This window comes from Oncorhynchus kisutch, linkage group LG13 (genome assembly GCF_002021735.2).
Source record: "Oncorhynchus kisutch isolate 150728-3 linkage group LG13, Okis_V2, whole genome shotgun sequence".
NCBI classification, from domain to species: domain Eukaryota; kingdom Metazoa; phylum Chordata; class Actinopteri; order Salmoniformes; family Salmonidae; genus Oncorhynchus; species Oncorhynchus kisutch.
The window spans coordinates 74,175,874-74,196,309 of NC_034186.2; the positions used below are offsets into that span (position 1 = coordinate 74,175,874).

Below are 20,436 nucleotides of genomic sequence, written 5' to 3' on the forward strand. Positions count from 1 at the left end.
ATCTCATCTTCAGCCTGCACTCTGACATACTAATATTTATCATACTCAACTTTACTGGAGAGTGCATTTAGCCAGAACACATATCTACAGCATTATCCCTCTCCATCTGCCTGTCTCATTCTCTCCCTCCCTCCCTCATTTTCCTCCCCTCCACCTTATCTCTTATCCCTCTCTCCGCTGCCTCCTCCTCCCCCCCACCCATCCATGTCCCCCCTTCCCTCTCCCCCTTCCCTCTCTCCTCCACACTCTCCCTCTGTCTCTCCCCACTCCCCCTCTCTCTCCCCCTCGCTTTCTCTCCCCTCCGCACCTCCCTCTCCCCCTTTCTCCCCCTCCCCCTACTCTCCCTCTCTCCCCCCTTTCTCTCCCCCTTTCTCTCTCCCCCTTTCTCTCTCCCCCTTCCTCCCTCTCTCCCCCCTCCCCTCTCTCCCCCTCCCCTCTCTCTCTCCCCCTCACCTCTCTCTCCCCCTCACCTCTCTCTCTCCCCCTCCCTTCTCTCTCTCTCCCCCCCTCCCTTCTCTCTCTCTCCCCCCCCTCCCCTCTCTCTCCCCTCCCCTCTCTCTCCCCTCCCCCTCTCTCCCCCTCCCTCTCTCTCTCTCTCTCTCTCTCTCTCTCTCTCTCTCTCTCTCTCCTCTCTCCCTCTCCCCTCTCCCTCTCTCTCTTCTTTCTAACTGCAAACTCTATTAATAATCTGTGACCTACTTAAATTACATTCACTACCACCCTCACTTTCTCTATCCCTTTTTACTCTCTTTCTGTCCTGTCTTCTGTTCCCCACTACCTCCTCACGTTACTCATCCTCTCCTTTTTACTCTCTCTTTCTGTCCTGTCTTCTGTTCCCCACGACCTCCTCACGTTACTCATCCTCTCCTTTTTACTCTCTCTCTCTCTTTCTGTCCTGTCTTCTGTTCCCCACTACCTCCTCACGTTACTAATCCTCTCCTTTTAACTCTTTCTGTCCTGTCTTCTGTTCCCCACTACCTCCTCACGTTACTCATCCTCTCCTTTTTACTCTCTCTTTCTGTCCTGTCTTCTGTTCCCCACGACCTCCTCACGTTACTCATCCTCTCCTTTTTACTCTCTCTCTCTTTCTGTCCTGTCTTCTGTTCCCCACTACCTCCTCACTTTACTCATCCTCTCCTTTTACTCTCTCTCTTTCTGTCCTGTCTTCTGTTCCCCACTACCTCCTCACATTACTCATCCTCTCCTTTTTACTCTCTCTTTCTGTCCTGTCTTCTGTTCCCCACGACCTCCTCACGTTACTCATCCTCTCCTTTTTACTCTCTCTCTCTTTCTGTCCTGTCTTCTGTTCCCCACTACCTCCTCACTTTACTCATCCTCTCCTTTTACTCTCTCTCTTTCTGTCCTGTCTTCTGTTCCCCACTACCTCCTCACGTTACTCATCCTCTCCTTTTTACTCTCTCTCTTTCTGTCCTGTCTTCTGTTCCCCACTACCTCCTCACTTTACTCATCCTCTCCTTTTACTCTCTCTTTCTGTCCTGTCTTCTGTTCCCCACTACCTCCTCACGTACTCATCCTCTCCTTTTTACTCTCTCTCTCTTTCTGTCCTGTCTTCTGTTCCCCACTACCTCCTCACGTTACTCATCCTCTCCTTTTTACTCTCTCTTTCTGTCCTGTCTTCTGTTCCCCACTACCTCCTCACGTTACTCATCCTCTCCTTTTTACTCTCTCTTTCTGTCCTGTCTTCTGTTCCCCACGACCTCCTCATGTTACTCATCCTCTCCTTTTAACTCTTTCTGTCCCTGTCTTCTGTTCCCCACGACCTCCTCACGTTACTCATCCTCTCCTTTTTACTCTCTCTTTCTGTCCTGTTTTCTGTTCCCCATGACCTCCTCACGTTACTCATCCTCTCCTTTTAACTCTTTCTGTCCTGTCTTCTGTTCCCCACTACCTCCTCACGTTACTCATCCTCTCCTTTTTACTCTCTCTCTTTCTGTCCTGTCTTCTGTTCCCCACTACTTCCTCACATTACTCATCCTCTCCTTTTTACTCTCTCTTTCTGTCCTGTCTTCTGTTCCCCACGACCTCCTCACGTTACTCATCCTTTCCTTTTAACTCTTTCTGTCCTGTCTTCTGTTCCCCACTACCTCCTCACGTTACTCATCCTCTCCTTTTTACTCTCTCTTTCTGTCCTGTCTTCTGTTCCCCACTACCTCCTCACGTACTCATCCTCTCCTTTTTACTCTCTCTTTCTGTCCTGTCTTCTGTTTCCCACTACCTCCTCACGTACTCATCCTCTCCTTTTTACTCTCTCTTTCTGTCCTGTCTTCTGTTCCCCACGACCTCCTCACGTTACTCATCCTCTCCTTTTTACTCTCTCTCTCTCTTTCTGTCCTGACTTCTGTTCCCCACTACCTCCTCACTTTACTCATCCTCTCCTTTTACTCTCTCTCTTTCTGTCCTGTCTTCTGTTCCCCACGACCTCCTCACGTTACTCATCCTCTCCTTTTTACTCTCTCTCTCTTTCTGTCCTGACTTCTGTTCCCCACTACCTCCTCACTTTACTCATCCTCTCCTTTTTACTCTCTCTCTCTTTCTGTCCTGTCTTCTGTTCCCCACGACCTCCTCACGTTACTCATCCTCTCCTTTTTACTCTCTCTCTCTTTCTGTCCTGTCTTCTGTTCCCCACTACCTCCTCACTTTACTCATCCTCTCCTTTTACTCTCTCTCTTTCTGTCCTGTCTTCTGTTCCCCACTACCTCCTCACGTTACTCATCCTCTCCTTTTTACTCTCTCTCTTTCTGTCCTGTCTTCTGTTCCCCACTACCTCCTCACTTTACTCATCCTCTCCTTTTTACTCTCTCTTTCTGTCCTGTCTTCTGTTCCCCACTACCTCCTCACGTACTCATCCTCTCCTTTTTACTTTCTCTCTCTTTCTGTCCTGTCTTCTGTTCCGCACTACCTCCTCACATTACTCATCCTCTCCTTTTTACTCTCTCTTTCTGTCCTGTCTTCTGTTCCCCACTACCTCCTCACGTTACTCACCCTCTCCTTTTTACTCTCTCTTTCTGTCCTGTCTTCTGTTCCCCACGACCTCCTCATGTTACTCATCCTCTCCTTTTAACTCTTTCTGTCCTGTCTTCTGTTCCCCACGACCTCCTCACGTTACTCATCCTCTCCTTTTTACTCTCTCTTTCTGTCCTGTCTTCTGTTCCCCACGACCTCCTCACGTTACTCATCCTCTCCTTTGAACTCTTTCTGTCCTGTCTTCTGTTCCCCACTACCTCCTCACGTTACTCATCCTCTCCTTTTTACTCTCTCTCTTTCTGTCCTGTCTTCTGTTCCCCACTACCTCCTCACGTTACTCATCCTCTCCTTTTTACTCTCTCTTTCTGTCCTGTCTTCTGTTCCCCACGACCTCCTCACGTTACTCATCCTCTCCTTTTAACTCTCTCTTTCTGTCCTGTCTTCTGTTCCCCACTACCTCCTCACGTACTCATCCTCTCCTTTTAACTCTTTCTGTCCTGTCTTCTGTTCCCCACTACCTCCTCACGTTACTCATCCTCTCCTTTTTACTCTCTCTCTTTCTGTCCTGTCTTCTGTTCCCCACTACCTCCTCACGTTACTCATCCTCTCCCTCTCATTCTCTCTCCAAGTGCTTTCCATTTCTTTTGTCTTTCTCTACTGGCGGATCATTTGAGAATCCCTCTCTCGGTACCGTAGACATGCAATGTAGGGACGTAGAGCCACTGGAAGGGAATGGTGAAACCTAGCAATGAACAACAACACAACAAACATTTTGACAATACAACATTTTGCTGCTACTACAGTGTCTCCAGATTAAAACACTCAAACCAAATCCTACTCAAACCGTACTGTGGAACTTTTACAATTGCATACCGATGATGAGAATGAATGTGAAATAAAATGAAGTCTGTAGTGGAGCTGAGGGATGTAAACTGAACTGTGGTGGAGATGGGAACAGAACAGTGTAATTAAGTGCTAACAGTTTTGAGGAGAGACAGCCAGGTGGTGTAATATTTCTGATGACTTGAAATCCAGATCAAGATTCTTCTGAGTGGTCTGGGCTCGTTTCCCTGTCAATAACTAGGCCACTTGCACCACTAGCATGAATAAGCTGTTTAAATGCTCTAATAATACCAGTAGGATTCTGCAGATGCCGCTGTGCAAAACAGAGAGGGATCTTTATGGGGCAGTATTTAACATGAGGGGTGGGGGGATTCTGTATCATTGCGGTATCAGACTTGGTTCTCATTCTTACCAAGTACAATACATATTTTCCATTGAATCTTAGCTGTCTTTTATTGTCGATCTTGTTGTTTGAACCAAGAGAAAACTTGAGATAAATATGAATCAATCAGTCGTGCTGTATGATTGGCCAGTTGTAGTTTGCGATGGATGTGATTGGCTGTGGGTCTTTTCTGTTACCTGTTGGTACTCCCAGCTGTCTGGGATGAATAGGTTGTCTCTCATCGTCATGGTGAGGTCCAGCCGGGGGAGGGCGTGGCACATCCTCACCCATAGCGAAGGGGTGTAGCTGGGCACGGTCGCCATGGCAGCCATACTCTATCGCCTAACCCCCCCTCCTCCACCCTGTTGAAAGGAACTAAGTGAAGAGAAGGGTTAGAATATCAAAGGTGGGTAAGTGATAGACATATTCCACATTTCCACACCAGTGGCGGACCAATGATAAATACTATGAGTAAACAAAGCCTTATGCTGTATATGGTGCTGGGTGATGGCTATTGCAACTGAAATGATGTCTGTCTACCACTCCTTCTTACACACTGGAAGCCAGGGAAGAAAGATAAGATGTTTCAGAACAACCCTGCTGAGGAGGCAGGGAGGGAGGGAGCGAGGGAGAAAGCGAGGGAGCAAGGGAACTAGTGGACATCAACTCACCAACCAACCCGCCTCCAGTCTGTGGGAGAGCCAGCCAATGGTTAATGAAACTTCCTATTTCATCAATCAATGTACTGTAGGTGGGTCAGGCACAATGTGAAGTTTGTTTACATTGTCTTCTCCTAAACTCTGATCTAAGGTGATGTTTACATTGTCTTCTCCTAAACTCTGATCTAAGGTGATGTTTACATTGTCTTCTCCTAAACTCTGATCTAAGGTGATGTTTGCATTGTCTTCTCCTAGATTCTGATCTCAGGTGATGTTTACATTGTCTTCTCCTAAACTCTGATCTAAGGTGATGTTTACATGGTCTTCTCCTAGACCACATCGAACTCATTCCACGGAGTTCTGAGTGTTTTCACTCCTCCCTTCTACTTGATTGATGAATTAAGGTCACTAATTAGTAAGGAACTCCCCTCATCTTTTTGTCTAGGTCTTAATAGAAAGGAAATAACAAAAACCTGCAGAAACTAGGCTGTCTGTGGAATGAGTTTGACACCCCTGTCCTAGACTCTGATCTAAAGGTGAGGTTTACATGGTCTCCTCCTAATGCTTAAAGTAAGGAATTGTGAAAGTCAAGGTAATCTAATCCTAGATCAGAGCTATGCCTAAGGGCTTGTACCTGGAGCGAGGAGGTATGCAGGGTGAAATGCTGTGGAGCAGAAACCACAGAGCAAGAGCAGACATTGCTAGTTATTTTTGCTCAGCTTCTAAGCCACATTTGGATCATGGTCGTGGTCAATTCCATTCCAATTCATTCAAGTACAGAAGTGAAATTCATCTGGCTGAACTGAATAGAAATGGGACCTGCCAAAAACCTGTGTGCGCGATTCCTCTCTTATCCAGGGGACATCAACTAAACCAACTACCCTGTCATCTCTACTAACATCCTACTTCATCATACTCCTCAACCTATGGGAGCAGAGTAGGGGAGATAGTGGGAGGTCCAGTGGCAATCTCAGCCACACCACACATCCAGCACTATATAACAGAGGCAGAGTTGGGTCAATACAAGAGGGAGATTCAACCGCCATCAGACCAACTATCAACACAACACCCCTCAACCATCCTGGAAATTAGAAGATACTATAAGAGATAGTATGTCTACAACAATGATGCACAGTAGCAGACTTCACACAACCACCCTCCAAAGGGAAGGAGAGAGGGGAAGCAAGGGAGAACAGGTCAGTCTTTGTAGCCAAACTCTACGACCACACCCTGCTGAGAGACTCTGCTTCCCCTCCCTTCCTCAAGCCCAGCCAATAGGGAGAAAGTAGGGGATATACAAAGGGAAATCCGGTTATCCCAGATAGACACCACAATCTACATTACAATCACAGAGCTATGAAGAGGGGATGAGGGGGGATGGTAAAGGGGGCCACGACACTGATTGTGCAGATTAAGAGAATTGCCAGGGTTTTACAGTTGAAGACAAGAGGGTTTCAAGAGAGCCTATGAGATGAGATCAGCACAGACTAGACCATTGACAGGAGTTGTACTGAGGAGTAGAGACAGGGGGTTGTACAGTACTGCTCTACATACAGTGAGACACAGAGGAACGTTGAGGAAAGACAATAGTGTATTTGATAGCGTCTATCAGGGAGGGATTCTTAGATTTGGATTCTGCACCAGGCTCCCATCTTGGTTTTGCTGTCTTTGAATGTTTAGAACATTCAGCATTGTATCACACCTTTTTAATTATCCATCTGTATGAGCACACGACACTACATTTGAATAGAAGCACTACACAATATTAAATATGATCAAGACTCGCATATGACCATATCTGATCTATTTTAGAAATATCAATCGTCTTTTTACTGTAGCAGTCATTTAAAATCAATGACGCCTCAACGGACATAATAAGTGTGTGTGTGTGTGTGTATGTATGCGTGTGTGTGTGTGTGTGTGTGTGTGTGTGAGGGTTAAACAGACAACCCAGACAGTCAATCCCAAGCTCATTAGAATAAGCCTGTTCACCTTAATGGCTCCAAACCCCCAACTGTCACTAACTAAATCAATGCCAACACTCATGGTTTCACACACTGCCGTCCATCCCCTCACACCGAGGCTGTCAACAGACTGGTGTTATTGTTGTAGTCTCACATTGTTATGGCCAGACTCTGATGGTATATCAACAAACTGGATTTTTCTTGTTAGTCTTGAATTATTCGGCTGTGAGGGTGGTAGAGGATGTTGTCACATTAGGTGAATTATAGGAATGTTGTTGTGTGGTTAGACTATAGTGTGAATTGAAATTCAATTAATGTTACTTGCAAAAGTCTACATTAACGATTTTTGGCAATTATCATAAATCTGTCTGTCTGTCTGTCCACAACCAGATGTGGTGTCAACAATGGGAACTAGTGCTAACATGAACCCAGAAAGGGATTGAGGGGGCACAAGGGAGGGAGCACCATAGAGGGAGCAGTCTGAGCTGAGCAGTGGTCCAGCAGTAGTTGTCAGAGGGAGGCAGGGAGGCAGGCTCAAGTTGACGTGATGCTTCCTGCCAGCTTGTTATCATGCTGGTTACCATTGCATAACTGAAGGCAAATAACAGGGAGCAAGGAGAGAAGGGGAGAAGGGGAGAGGAGAGGGAGACGGAAGAAGGAAACACAAACCACAGCCTTCTGTGCTGTGCACTCGCTGCTTCAAAACCAACAAGAGACACTCAGGAACAACAAAGCCGAGGAGAAATGGATAGAATACAGTAGAATAGACGTCAACTATCTGTCACTGAACCAAGCTGACTGACTCAACCCTGAGAATGGCTCTGTTATGAAACAGTCACTCAGCTATTTGTATTGAGGGAGCCTCCAGAATATGTTTCTCCACGAGGCCATTTTGTAAGGCGGTTAATGAGGAAGACTGAGGATGTGCAGCTGGGAAGAAAATCCTCTTTGGACAGTAAAGCCACCTTCTCCTTTATCCTGTATTGCACCACATATTCTTATCACTACACATCAAACAACAGCTTTCCTCTGGGCCACTGGGTATGAATAATGACATGCAACTGAAATCATGCCACACGTTAAGGCCCAATGGTCTCCCTAACGACCACTTAAGGACACTCTTAATGATTGCCGTTTATGAGACCGTTATATGGCCCTGTGATACACACCACAGCCCAGTTATCATCAGTCAGTGGGGACATGAACGGCCCATTCAGTGTGAGGACTGTAATGTATCTACACTACCGTTTAAAACTTTGGGGTCACTTAGAAATGTCCTTGTTTTGAAGGAAAAGCACATTTTTTGTCCATTAAAATAACATCAAATTGTCAGAAAGACACTGTAGAGATTGTTACTGTTGGAAATGACTATTGTAGCTGGAAACGGCAGATTTTTTATGGAACATCTACATAGGCGTACAGAGGCCAATTATCAGCAACCATCACTCCTGTGTTCCAATGGCACGTTGTGTTAGCTAATCCAAGTTTATCATTTTAAAAGGTGAAATGATCATTAGAAAACCCCTTTGAAATTATGTTAGCACAGCTGAAAACTGTAGTTCTGATTAAAGAAGCAATAAAACTGGCCTTCTTCAGATTAGTTGAGTATCTGGAGCTTCAGCATTTGTGGGTTGGATTACATGCCCAAAATGGCCAGAAACTCTTCTGAAACTCATCAGTCTATTCTTGTTCTGAAGAATGAAGGCTATTCCATGCGAGAAATTGACAAGAAACTGAAGATCTCGTACAACGCTGTGTACTACTCCCTTCACAGAACAGCACATACTGGTTCTAACCAGAATAGAAAGAGGAGTGGGAGGCCCCGGTGCACAACTGAGCAAGAGGACAAGTACATTAGAGTGTCTAGTTTGAGAAACAGACGCCTCACAAGTCCTCAACTGGCAGCTTCCTTAAATAGTACCTGCTAAACACCAGTCTCAACATCAACAGTGGAGAGGCGACTCCGGGATGAGTTGGAAAGAAAAAGCCATATCTCAGAATGGCCAATAAAAGAAAAGATTAAGATGGGCAAAAGAACACAGACACTGGACAGAGGAACTCTGCCTAGAAGGCCAGCATCCCGGAGTCGCCTCTTCACTGTTGACGTTGAGACTGGTGTTTTGAGGGTACTATTTAATGACAATAGTCATTTTTATTTTACCTTTATTTATAGAGGTTTTTTCTCATTGAGACAACTCCACCAACAAAACTAGATCATCACATTTTAAAATGTTCATGACAGAATTCCAGGACAACGGAGCTAAGTAACTAAAACTATTTCTACCATGTCCTGTTCTCATTTTTAGTACTGTTAGAAGCAAATCAGAATGGGACCGTAATTTATATTTATTTACTGACCTGACTAAAAAAGAACAGCGATAAAAATGCCATTTTACCCAATATGGCCTTATAAATCAGTGTATACCAGTGTTTAAGCCTACGCAAGGTCAATGACGACAAGCCAACAGTGCTGTAGAGATCACAATGATGTGTTAGACGTTTCTGATTTGAAATTAACCTGAGGGCTGCATGACACACTGAATCAAGTGCTCTCAGGGTAGTTGATTCAGGCTGAGGCCTGCATATATACAGTGGGGCAAAAAAGTATTTAGTCAGCCACCAATTGTGCAAGTTCTCCCACTTAAAAAGATGAGAGAGGCCTGTAATTTTCATCACAGGTACACTTCAACTAAGACAGACAAATTAAGAATTTTTTTTCACCAGAAAATCACATTGTAGGATTTTTAATGAATTAATTTGCAAATTATGGTGGAAAATAAGTATTTGGTCACCTACAAACAAGCAAGATTTCTGGCTCTCACAGACCTGTAACTTCTTCTTTAAGAGGCACCTCTGTCCTCCACTCATTACCTGTATTAATGGCACCTGTTTGAACTTGTTATCAGTATAAAAGACACCTGTCCACAACCTCAAACAGTCACACTCCAAACTCCACTATGGCCAAGACCAAAGAGCTGTCAAAGGACACCAGTAACAAAATTGTAAACCTGCACCAGGCTGGGAAGACTGAATCTGCAATAGGTAAGCAGCTTGGTTTGAAGAAATCAACTGTGGGAGCAATTATTAGGAAATGGAAGACATACAAGACCACTGATAATCTCCCTCGATCTGGGGCTCCACGCAAGATCTCACCCCGTGGGGTCAAAATGATCACAAGAACGGTGAGCAAAAATCCCAGAACCACACGGGGGGACCTAGTGAATGACCTGCAGAGAGCTGGGACCAAAGTAACAAAGCCTACCATCAGTAACACACTACGCCGCCAGGGACTCAAATCCTGCAGTGCCAGACGTGTCCCCCTGCTTAAGCCAGTACATGTCCAGGCCCGTCTGAAGTTTGCTAGAGAGCATTTGGATGATTCAAAAGAAGATTGGGAGAATGTCATATGGTCAGATGAAACCAAAATATAACTTTTTGGTAAAAACTCAACTCGTCGTGTTTGGAGGACAAAGAATGCTGAGTTGCATCCAAAGAACAGCATACCTACTGTGAAGCATGGGGGTGGAAACATCATGCTTTGGGGCTGTTTTTCTGTCAAGGTACCAGGACGGCTGATCCGTGTAAAGGAAAGAATGAATGGGGCCATGTATCATGAGATTTTGAGTGAAAACCTCCTTCCATCAGCAAGGGTATTGAAGATGAAACATGACTGAGTCCTTCTGCATGACAATGATCCCAAACACACCGCCCGGGCAATGAAGGAGTGGCTTCATAAGAAGAATTTCAAGGTCCTGGAGTGGCCTAGCCAGTCTCCAGATCTCAACACCATAGAAAATCTTTGGAGGGAGTTGAAAGTCCGTGTTGCCCAGCAACAGCCCCAAAACATCACTGCTCTAGAGGAGATCTGCATAGACGAATGGGCCAAAATACCAGCAAGTGTGTGAAAACCTTGTGAAGACTTACAGAAAACGTTTGACCTCTGTCATTGCCAACAAAGGGTATATAACAAAGTATTAAAGATAGATAAACTTTTGTTATTGACCAAATACTTATTTTCCACCATAATTTGCAAATAAATTCATTAAAAATCCTACAATGTGATTTTCTGGATTTTTTTCCCTCATTTTGTCTGTCATAGTTGAAGTGTACCTGTGATGAAAATTACAGGCTTCTCATCTTTTTAAGTGGGAGAACTTGCACAATTGGTGGCTGACTAAATACTTTTTTGCCCCACTGTACAACATCACTAAAATCTAAAACCGACAGTAATGTACATCGTACCAGCTCATTCCTGGCCTCAAAAGAAAAACAAGCAGGGCCTCCCGGGTGGCGCAGTGGTCTAGGGCACTGCATTACAGCGCTAGCTGTGCCACCAGAGACTCTGAGGTCCGTGGGGCGACGCACAATTGGCCTAGCGTCGTCCAGGTTAGGGAGAGCCTAGCGTCGTCCGGTAGGGATATCCTTGTCTCATCGCGCACTAGCGACTCCTGTGGCGGGCCGGGCGCAGTGCGAGCTAAGCAGGTTGCCAGGTGCACAGTGTTTCCTCCGACACATTGGTGCGGCTGGCTTCCGGGTTGGATGTGTTAAGAGGCAGTGCGGCTGGTTGGGTTGTGTTTCGGGGGGACGCATGGCTTTCGGCCTTCGTCTCTCCCGAGCCCGTACGGGAGTTGTAGCGATGAGACAAGATAGTAACTACTAACAATTGGATGGCACGAAATTGGGGAGAAAAGAGGATAAAATTCAACAACAAAAACAGCCTTATGCCGGTAATAAAATCCTATTTTTTCAGCTTGATCTTCCTTATCAAGTTCTCTACATGCACAGTGAAGCTCAGCTTATCATCAACCCACACACCCAAATATTTGTACACTTTAACTTGCTCTATAGTATGTCCAGCCAATGTAGCAATGACATAATTTGTAACATGCCTGGCATTTGAAAATATCATGCATTTTGTTTTACCTGAATTTAGAATCAGCTTTAAATCATACAGATTCTGTTGTATGATGTTAAATGCTCTTTGGGCATTTTCAAAAGCTAAAGATAAACTACTACCACTTGAATAAAGAACAGTATCATCTGCATAAAAATGAACATCCACTGTTTCAATAAGATCCCCAATGTTGTTGATATACAAAATTAACAACAGTGGGCCCAAAATAGAACACCTGAGCACACCTCTATGGACTCAGATTTACAACCATCTGCCATTACACATTGTGTACGATTTGATAGGTAATTTATAAACCAATCTAGAGCATGACCAGTAATTTCACAACATTTAACCAACAACATTGACAATGTCTACACTGTACTTCTGATCAATTTGATGTTATTTTAATGGACAAAAGATGAGCTTTTCTTTCAAAAACAAGGACATTTTTAAGTGACCCCAAACTTTTGAAGGGTAGTGTATAAATACACATTTCCAGACTCTACTAGAGGTTGAATTGTTTCTTATAAAATTCATATTTAAGTTTCAGTTGAAATTCATGTTTGTGTAAAAAAAAAATCCCACCAGGATCACGTACGTGCACGCACACATGTTTGTTTTACTATCCTTGTGGGTAACGAAGGAAAAAAAATCAATTCAAAATCCTATTTTCCTTAACCCTTAACCCTGACCTTAACCCTAACCCTTATCCTAATTGTAACCCTAACCCCTAAGCCTAAAATAGCCTTTTTACTTGTGGGGACCAGCAAAATGTACACACTTGTATCCAAAATTTGGACACAAGGATAGTTAAACCAAACCATACACACACATTTCCCCAAATCAATGAAAGATTGAGTGCATTCAGCTGCAGGCTGCTCCGTGCTTGTAGAATCAATAAATCCAACATGGAGCTTTGGAGTGTACATGAGTATAACATACAGTACCAAGAGGATGGACAAATGCTCCCACACTAGCAATCTCATTTAGAAGCTTGCACAAAGTCAAATGTAGCATTTGAGAGAGGTTTGCTGAAGATGAAGCTAAGCAAACTATTCAGTGAGATACAATGTGATATTTATTAATATAAATACAATATCTCTTATCAACTATGATAAAGTAGAGAGATTGATTCACTCTGTTTTAGATTGTTTTGTCAAACAAACATGGTTCAACCTCAATGTTTTATAAATAATTTCCTAATTTCAACATCAGCCAATGCACAGACATTGCGTAAAAATCCAAACATTTGATGTAAAACCCAGGCTTCTCTCCACTCTCCATCATTGAACATAAACTGCAATGGTCTAACAGTGCATGATGAATCTATTTCACTTGACTGCCCATTCATCTTGTAGAATACACAGACAATTCACCCATGGTGAATGAGTGATTGAAGAGTGATCCGTTTCTTACCTTTGACTGTAGCGTTGGGAGGGCGTTCTGCTATCTCTTGCTCTTCTCTGGTGTTCTGTCAAATATCTACACACTCACTGAGGTATACCGTTGCCAACCATCAGCGCTGGATCCTCTTGGGGAAAAAAACTCATCCTGAAAGATATAGGTTTAGGGGACATGAACCCCAAAAATACATAAAATGTAAATAAATAACAAGGTCTGTTTTTGAAATATTAAACAGCCTGTGATTGGATGGTTGTCTGGTAACAGTGAGAGGTGCTTGTGTTGATGGAAAAGAGAGGAGCCCTCAGCGCAAGAGAGAGAGGAGAGAGAGGGAGGAGAGAGAGGGATTAGGATTGAGAAGACACCCCAGAGGGACCCTTATCGTCATGTCAGAACCCCATTCAGGCAGCAGATCGTTCAGCCAGGCGACTCCACAACAAGGCAGCGACACGATTGTGCCCAGCGATAATGAATCTGTTAACGGGGATTAAGACTCCATCCACTCTCAGTTCACACAAATGATGATGCTGCTGGGCGATACAGACACGGCTCTTACTGAAACCTCCATCAACACTCAGTCACACACACACAACATACCAATCTCTACACTCTCAGATTAGGAGGCAAAAATCTGACCAAAATCAACAAATCATCATTAAAAAAATCTACGATTGTCTAAATAAAAAAAATACAAAACGTGAAAAGGTCCAATTATTAGAGTTTGGGTTACATTTCAGATTTCTGCACAAAAATCCACAAAATATTTGTTGAAGAAATCTCCTGTGTGGTTAGGCAGGGCAGTGTTTGGCTGTGTTGTGCAGAGAGGAAGAGAGAGGGAGAGGTAGAGATGCACATATATTTAGGCAGAAGCAAATAAGCACACCACTTAGATGGATACTGAGAGCAAGAGAGAATGGGAGGGAGGGAGGGAGGGAGGGAGGGAGGGAGGGAGGGAGGGAGGGAGGGAGGGAGGGAGGGAGGGAGGGAGGGAGGGGGGGGGGGGGGCAACAAAGATATTGTGAATAGGAAAAAAGATGGGTTGTCAACTGGGCAGTGAGTGAGCGTGAGAGAAAGAGGGAGGGATGGAGGAAGGGAGGGAGGGAGGGAGGGTGAGCGATGAATAGAGGGAGAGGGGAGTTTCAAAACCAGTTTCGAGTGGAGACTGCAAAATAGTATCAACACCATGATTCAACAACCACGAAAAGCAGAGATGGAGAGAATGAGAGTGATGGAAAGATGAGAGATGATCTTCCATGACCATGAGTGATGACTGAAAAAGAGGGGGATTACAAATAAACAATAAAAACAAAGTGAGAGCGGGTGGAATGAGAGACCAGGGTGTTTGTGTGCCATTGGAGGATGGGGGAGAACGAGAGAACGAGAGGGAGGGGTGGCGTTCGTTTTTCTGTGTCACTGAAAGGGAGTGGGGGAAGGGAGTCAGAGAGATAATGCGAGCAAGGGAGCGTACGGGAGTGAGAGAACACACTAGTGTGCGTGTATCTAGGAGGAGAGACAGAAAATAATATTACGTATGCAAGAGTTAACCGTGCCTCCATGGCTCTCATTCAGACCCAGCACTATACTGTAGCAGCCATCCTCTCTCCTCTATCTCCTCTCTCAAGCCCCTCATCCTGTCCTCCCTTCGTCCCTCTCTCTCCTTTGACATCCATCCCTCTTCCCTCTCCATCCCCCTTTCCCCTCTCCATCTCTCGCTCCTCTCATCCCTCGCTCTCCTTTCTCATCGGAGAGGGGCTCCTCTCCCCATCCCTCCCTCTCCCCCATCCCTCTCTCTCCTCCATCCCTCTCTCTCCTTTGTCCATCCCTCTCTCCATCCAGCTCTCTATCCCTCTCTCTATCCTCCCTCCATCCCTCTGCTGTTACACAGAAATATCACCACTCAGACATTCACAAAAATTACAAGTTCAATATTTAATGTCCTTGGCAATTCAAATCCAAAGGTCATAATTCTTTGTAAAAGCAGACATTTTACATGATCAACGTAGCAGAAATCAGTGGGTTTCTGTTGGATTATATTCAAATATTCATATTAAATGAATCTTATTACAATTATAAAATCATTTCTGTAGCCACAAAGTAAGAATTGATTGGTTGAGATGCAGTTACCATGATGGAAAGATAATATTTCAGCCATTATTATATTAAATACATTACATTATTACATCAGTATTAAAGTCTGCTAAATTAAATGTAATGTGGGTGTTCCTCCCTGTGAAAGCTATAGACATTGATGGATTCTATTAAAATGTAACATGTTTCAAGTTAAACTGTAGTTTGTTTATATCCTGTGTAGTGAATGATTACAGTGAGTATTAATAGAGTTCAGGCCATGAAACTGTGTGTATGCTCATTTAGAAAGGTTGTTGACCTAATCAGATAACAGGAAATTGCCTAGGATCAGAGAGCAGGGTCAGGCCCAGAACAGAAGATGGATGGGGATTCTCTTGGTAATAAACACTTGAAACTTCTCTTGAGCTTTTGGTCTCAATTCCTTATTGCAAAGAGTTTGCAATAGCATTTTTCTTCTTAAAACAACATGGTACAGTAAATTAGTCGTTACAATTACAGCTACTTCATCATGGTCCGTAGCAGATAGAGGCACATCAGGAACATTGGGATTTCATATTTTAATCAATGGAGTAATTTTCAAGCTGCAATACGAAACTTTTAGGAAGCGGACCAAATTCACATAGAAATGTGAGTTATAGATCTGTCATTGTCATTGAAATCTAAGAAGTCTAAGAAGTGGTAGATCTGTTCTGAGTGCTATTTCTATGCTTCCCATTCTTAAGTTTTATTGTTGTGTCTTTTACTTCCGGTTTTGTACACCATCTCCAGAAAGCTGAAAATACAATATTTTGGTTGTTGAAAAGATATTTCACAGCGGTTTAGATGGTACAATAACTCTCTACACAAAAACAGCAATGATTGCTTGTTTTGTCACAAACTGAACTTAGGCAAACTTGAATTTCAGCAACCAGGAAATGGCGGAGCGATTTCTGCATATTGCACCTTTAAATGTAAAATGATTGAGACTGAGGTGTGGAAATGTGGGTTCTGTGCTTTGTAAAATAGCACCTCCATACCTAAACAAACACACACCTAAATCTCACCGGAGATTGACCACACACAGTGTCTCATAAAACCCATCCCCAGTCATCCCCATGCTACACAGGTGTAGCCTATTTATAGGCAGTCGCCCAAAATTCACCCCCTTACCCACCTTCAGCTCCCCCACCCCCTCAAACACCCTCGCCCCCTTCTGGTCTTTCACCTTGGCCAGGGTGAGATGGTAGCGTGGGTTGAAGGAGTCCCTGTGCAGCCAGCCCTGCTCTCTGAAGGCCTCCTGTAGGCCAGCATTTAGCTGCTGGAGGTGGGGCTGAGGCTGGGGGCTCAGGAAGAGAACCTTCCCACCAAAGTGTTTCAGTTTCAGGGGGAAGGAGACGGCCACAGGGGGGTTGCGGTCCAGGTTGGCAAAGCGTTGGAGCATCTCCCCAGCGGCAGTGACCTCGGCTGGGCCGGGGAGGACCAGGAGACACAGGGTGACGTGGAGGGAGGAGGGGGGCAACCAATGAGGGGCGGATGAGGGGAGGGGGGAGGTGAGCTCCTCCTGAAGGTGCTGGAAGGAGGAGAGGATGGAGGGAGTGTTGGCCCGGAAGGTGATGAAGTGGGTGGGCTTACGTTTGGAAGGCCGGCCTCCGCCCCTCTCTGTTCTCTGCTCCACAGGCACAGATGGACACTGGGCTAGGTCTGGGCCTTTCTCTCCATCCCAGTAATCTTTCCATTCTTCCTCCTTCTCACCTTCATCCCCCCTGCTCTCGCTTTCTCTCTGGGATAGAGACATCTGGTCTGCTATGAAGACTAAAACGGAATCCTTCCCAACTTCCTCTTCCAAGGGTTCTGATTCTCTTCCTGCTTCCTGTTGGTCCAGTGGAGTACTTCCTGTGCCTGGTCTGGTCGACTCAGGCATCTGAACACTTGTCTTGCTCTGATTTCTTTCCTCCAAGTGTCCGTTTTCAACATCCTGTTTTATCAGGGACTCGTCACTCTCTTCTCCCTCCCCTGTAGTGATGACTCCATCTTGTTCTTCTCTTGATTCACAGTGGTCATTTTTTGGGTCTTGTTGTTCAACATCTTGTGTCCCTGTCCCTGACAATAAACAAGCAGATTTTGAAGGTTAACCAAACATTATGAGAAAAACATGTTATACACTAGCAAAGTGAAGTAGAACAGTATGTTAATCCAGGTTCTAGAGCTGTGGAAATCCCTCCCTCCCTCTCTCTCCCTACCTTCCTCCCTCGCCCTCTCGCCTTCCTTTCCCTCGCCCTCTCTCCCTACCTTCCACCCTCCCTCGCCCTTGCTGCTTCCTCCTCGCCCTCTCTTACCCTGCTCTTGCTCCTCCTCCTGTCCAAAGGGGGGCGCCAGACACTGTCCAGTGGATCCAAACACCCTGTCAGTCCTGTTGTTGCGGTCCCACACTCTACGCCCTCTATGGGTGAAGTACTGAATCCTGTGTCTGGGCAGGGCTAGCTCAGAGGAGTAGTCACAATCGCAGGGGTCGGTGTCCCAGTTGAACTCAGAGAAGGGCCGCTCCAGCACCCCAAGGAAGCGGTCCACGTACCCCACCACAAAGTCCGCCGGCTCCACCGACGGGTCCCACAGGATCCGAGAGATGACGTCATCAGCTGTACGCATGCGGGGCTTCTTGTTTGATCCTGATCGGAGAAACACTTTGTTAGTTAGTTATACTTAGTTTGCAGTAAACAGGTATTTTAGTGGGTTCTCATATTTTCAGTTAGATTTAATGGAGGGAAATTGTACCTTTTCCCTCTGTGTCTTTTGGCTGGTTTGTTTTATTCCCTATTGCTTTCTTCTTGAGTTTTCCCTCTTTTTCTCCCTCCTTCCTGTTTTCCTGGTCTATAACAGCCTCTGGGTCGTCTAATGTTGGAGTGCTGAGAAAGAGGGAAGGAGAAAGAGGGATTGTATTCATCACTCTGGTCAATGTAAGAGCTAACCTGTTAGGTCTTCCTCATACTGATAGGACAGTGACCTTCAGATGGATGTATTTTAAGAAGTTTATCTAGATGTCTAAACAGATACATTCATTTAACTCTGCTATTCTACCTCTTTACTTCCTTATCCTATGGAATTAACTACCTATCTATTATATTTCTACTGTGCTACATGACTTGATTACCACTTGGTTCAGAGGCTCTGTTTGCTGTGAGGGCAGACAGAGCCAATACCACAGACGCTGCTTCTCACAGGAGGAAAAACAGTGTCTTCGTCTGAAGATTCCACTGTCGCCAGGCAGAAGGATTAGTGATGAGAGGGAGGACTCTGAGATTCTGAGGGCCATCTGTTTAGGGCTGGCAGCTATATGCTTTGAAGATTTCTGTCTTTCAGTCTTATTTAGTTGTTCAAGTGGTTAGAAGTCTGAAATAGACTGAACATTGAGTAAATATTAGCCCCTAACCCCTGGGCATTTTCAGTTGTTCGAGGGCTGCACAAACATTATGCATCAGACAATTTAAATCATGCTTGTTAAAATTGCATGAGTGTGAAGGCATGTTTAGACATCACAGTAACAATGGTATCATGGCACCATCAAAAGTCAAAATGCAATGTTACTTAGCCATTGCCCTGCCATAGTTTTTGGTATATAACATAATTTTCTGACAGGTCGGTGGTGATCGTGTTAGCTACAGACCTGTGAGATCGACGACACCTGTTTCCAAAACGACACTTTCCCAACAGGAAGAACTGACAGACACCTGCTCCCTCCTCCTGGCCTGGAACATCAGAGAGGGGGGGGGGCAGTTATTTAGCAGCCCGTCTCACCCAAAGTCAGTTACAAAACAACATATAATATCTGTATGGTAGTTTGTCCTTCCCAGTGTTCTCTGTGTTATCAGTGTCGTGTCTTTGGCTATGCCGGATTAAGTGATATGACATGCTATTCTATAAAATAATTTCTCCGTAATTAATATTACCTGATTGAGCTAAACATGTAAATGTAATTAACTAGAGAGTCGGGGTACCAGGAAATAATATTTATAGAGCTGTTATCTTCCGAATAAACTCTTAAAGACCTAGTAATATTTTACATCAATAGCAGTCAATATTAATCGCCATCTTAATTCAGTCTCACCTGAAAGTTGTAAATTCTTTATCTGCACGAACCCTGGCTAACAAGTTGAATCAGCAATGCAAAATTGGGTTTAATTATTTATTTACTAAATACCTAACTAATCACACAGAATTACACATACACATAATTAAATCATAACTTGATTACAAATTACGTCATAAAGGAAAACGTCCCTAGCGGGCGGAACAGATAGGACAGCTTGTTACACAAAAGAAAAGGTCTGGGTTTGAGTGAAAGAGCGGGAAGACTGAGGAACAAAGGGCGAAGCTGTGCTATCGTAAAGGTAGGTTGGTGGTAGATGGAAGGCAGTGTTGCCCAACCGAGTCCTTTGTCCTTTGAAGAATATCTCTGCTGGTAAATTGAATACGTTGTAGTAACGTCGTTGTGTGGTAGACGGGATACTCTGTCTGTTCCTTTCTAAACCTCGTTTGCAGCGGCTGTTGCTAACTCAACGACTAGGAGGTATCACTTCTGTAGTGAATAAGAGTTAAAAGTTCATACCATTCGCAACAAAAGGTCACGCTGATGTTGGCTTTGTTCTGTAGTTATTATCTGAACCATTCTGACATCGGACCGTCGTCCTCACATCCTCGGAACAGGAGGTTACATTGTCGTCAAGGCTTTAAATAGGAAGGGAGAGGAGGGCGTGTTTGAATTTTTTTATAGCCCATGTCCCTTCACAGGGGTGGGCCACTGATTGAGCAGAGCCCTATCTTATGAAAACCCAAATCTCACATTTTAGAAGCTAAAATCACATTTCATCCCATCACGAATAATTTCATATTCAAACATTTGAATTGAACAACAATTCCATGTGAATCCGATAACTCTGATGTGTAGACTTTCCACTGTAGAGTTTGTCATCTTATCATTGATGAGAATGTCTCAGATGACAACCGAACTGACATCATATTCATTAAGTACCACCGCATATGTTCAAGTGGTCGGATTACCAGAATATAGTTCATTTTCCCCCACCTTCTGATGTTCCCAGAATCTCTATGTTAACTAAGGGGTTTGCAAATGTAACATCAGTAGGGTAGAGAGAGGAAAAAGGGGGAAAGAGGTATTTATGACTGTCATAAACTTACCCCAGGCAAACGTCATGACATCAGTGTCCTTGGATTGACCTAGTTTTA

At 44.5% G+C, this 20,436-nt stretch overlaps 2 protein-coding genes across 7 annotated transcripts in view; both read right to left on the reverse strand.

Annotated features, from left to right (window-relative positions):
• The window catches only part of LOC109906005 (protein tweety homolog 1), a 36,145-nt gene extending 22,135 nt beyond the window's left edge, over positions 1–14,010 (reverse strand). The window contains exons 1-3 of one of the 6 annotated variants that reach the window (XM_031787284.1): positions 13,859–14,010; positions 13,144–13,278; positions 4,408–4,585 (exon numbers count right to left, since the gene is read on the reverse strand). In XM_031787284.1, the coding sequence (XP_031643144.1) occupies positions 4,408–4,542 (135 nt within the window). In that variant the 5' untranslated portion in view covers positions 4,543–4,585; positions 13,144–13,278; positions 13,859–14,010. Of the gene's footprint in view, positions 1–4,407; positions 4,586–13,143 lie in introns of all 6 variants that reach the window. The other 5 variants (XM_031787280.1, XM_031787283.1, XM_031787285.1 and 2 more) reach the window with 5 other exon arrangements.
• Positions 14,011–15,038: 1,028 nt separating this feature from the next.
• Positions 15,039–20,404, reverse strand: LOC109900520 (leukocyte receptor cluster member 9-like). The gene is made up of 5 exons (XM_031838111.1): positions 20,389–20,404; positions 18,857–18,938; positions 17,968–18,098; positions 17,532–17,861; positions 15,039–17,322 (listed from the first exon to the last, which is right to left on the reverse strand). Exons 1-5 carry the CDS (start codon positions 20,402–20,404, stop codon positions 16,256–16,258), a joined length of 1,626 nt encoding a protein of 541 aa, XP_031693971.1. The 3' UTR covers positions 15,039–16,255.
• Between the last annotated feature and the right edge of the window lie 32 nt (positions 20,405–20,436).

Coding starts and splice junctions, on each gene's coding strand:
- LOC109900520 (XM_031838111.1), bottom strand. Junction 18,099..18,856: donor AGGTGTCGTCGATCTCACAG/GTCTGTAGCTAA, acceptor CCTCTTTCTCAG/CACTCCAACATTAGACGACC. Junction 17,862..17,967: donor AAAAGACACAGAGGGAAAAG/GTACAATTTCCC, acceptor TTCTCCGATCAG/GATCAAACAAGAAGCCCCGC.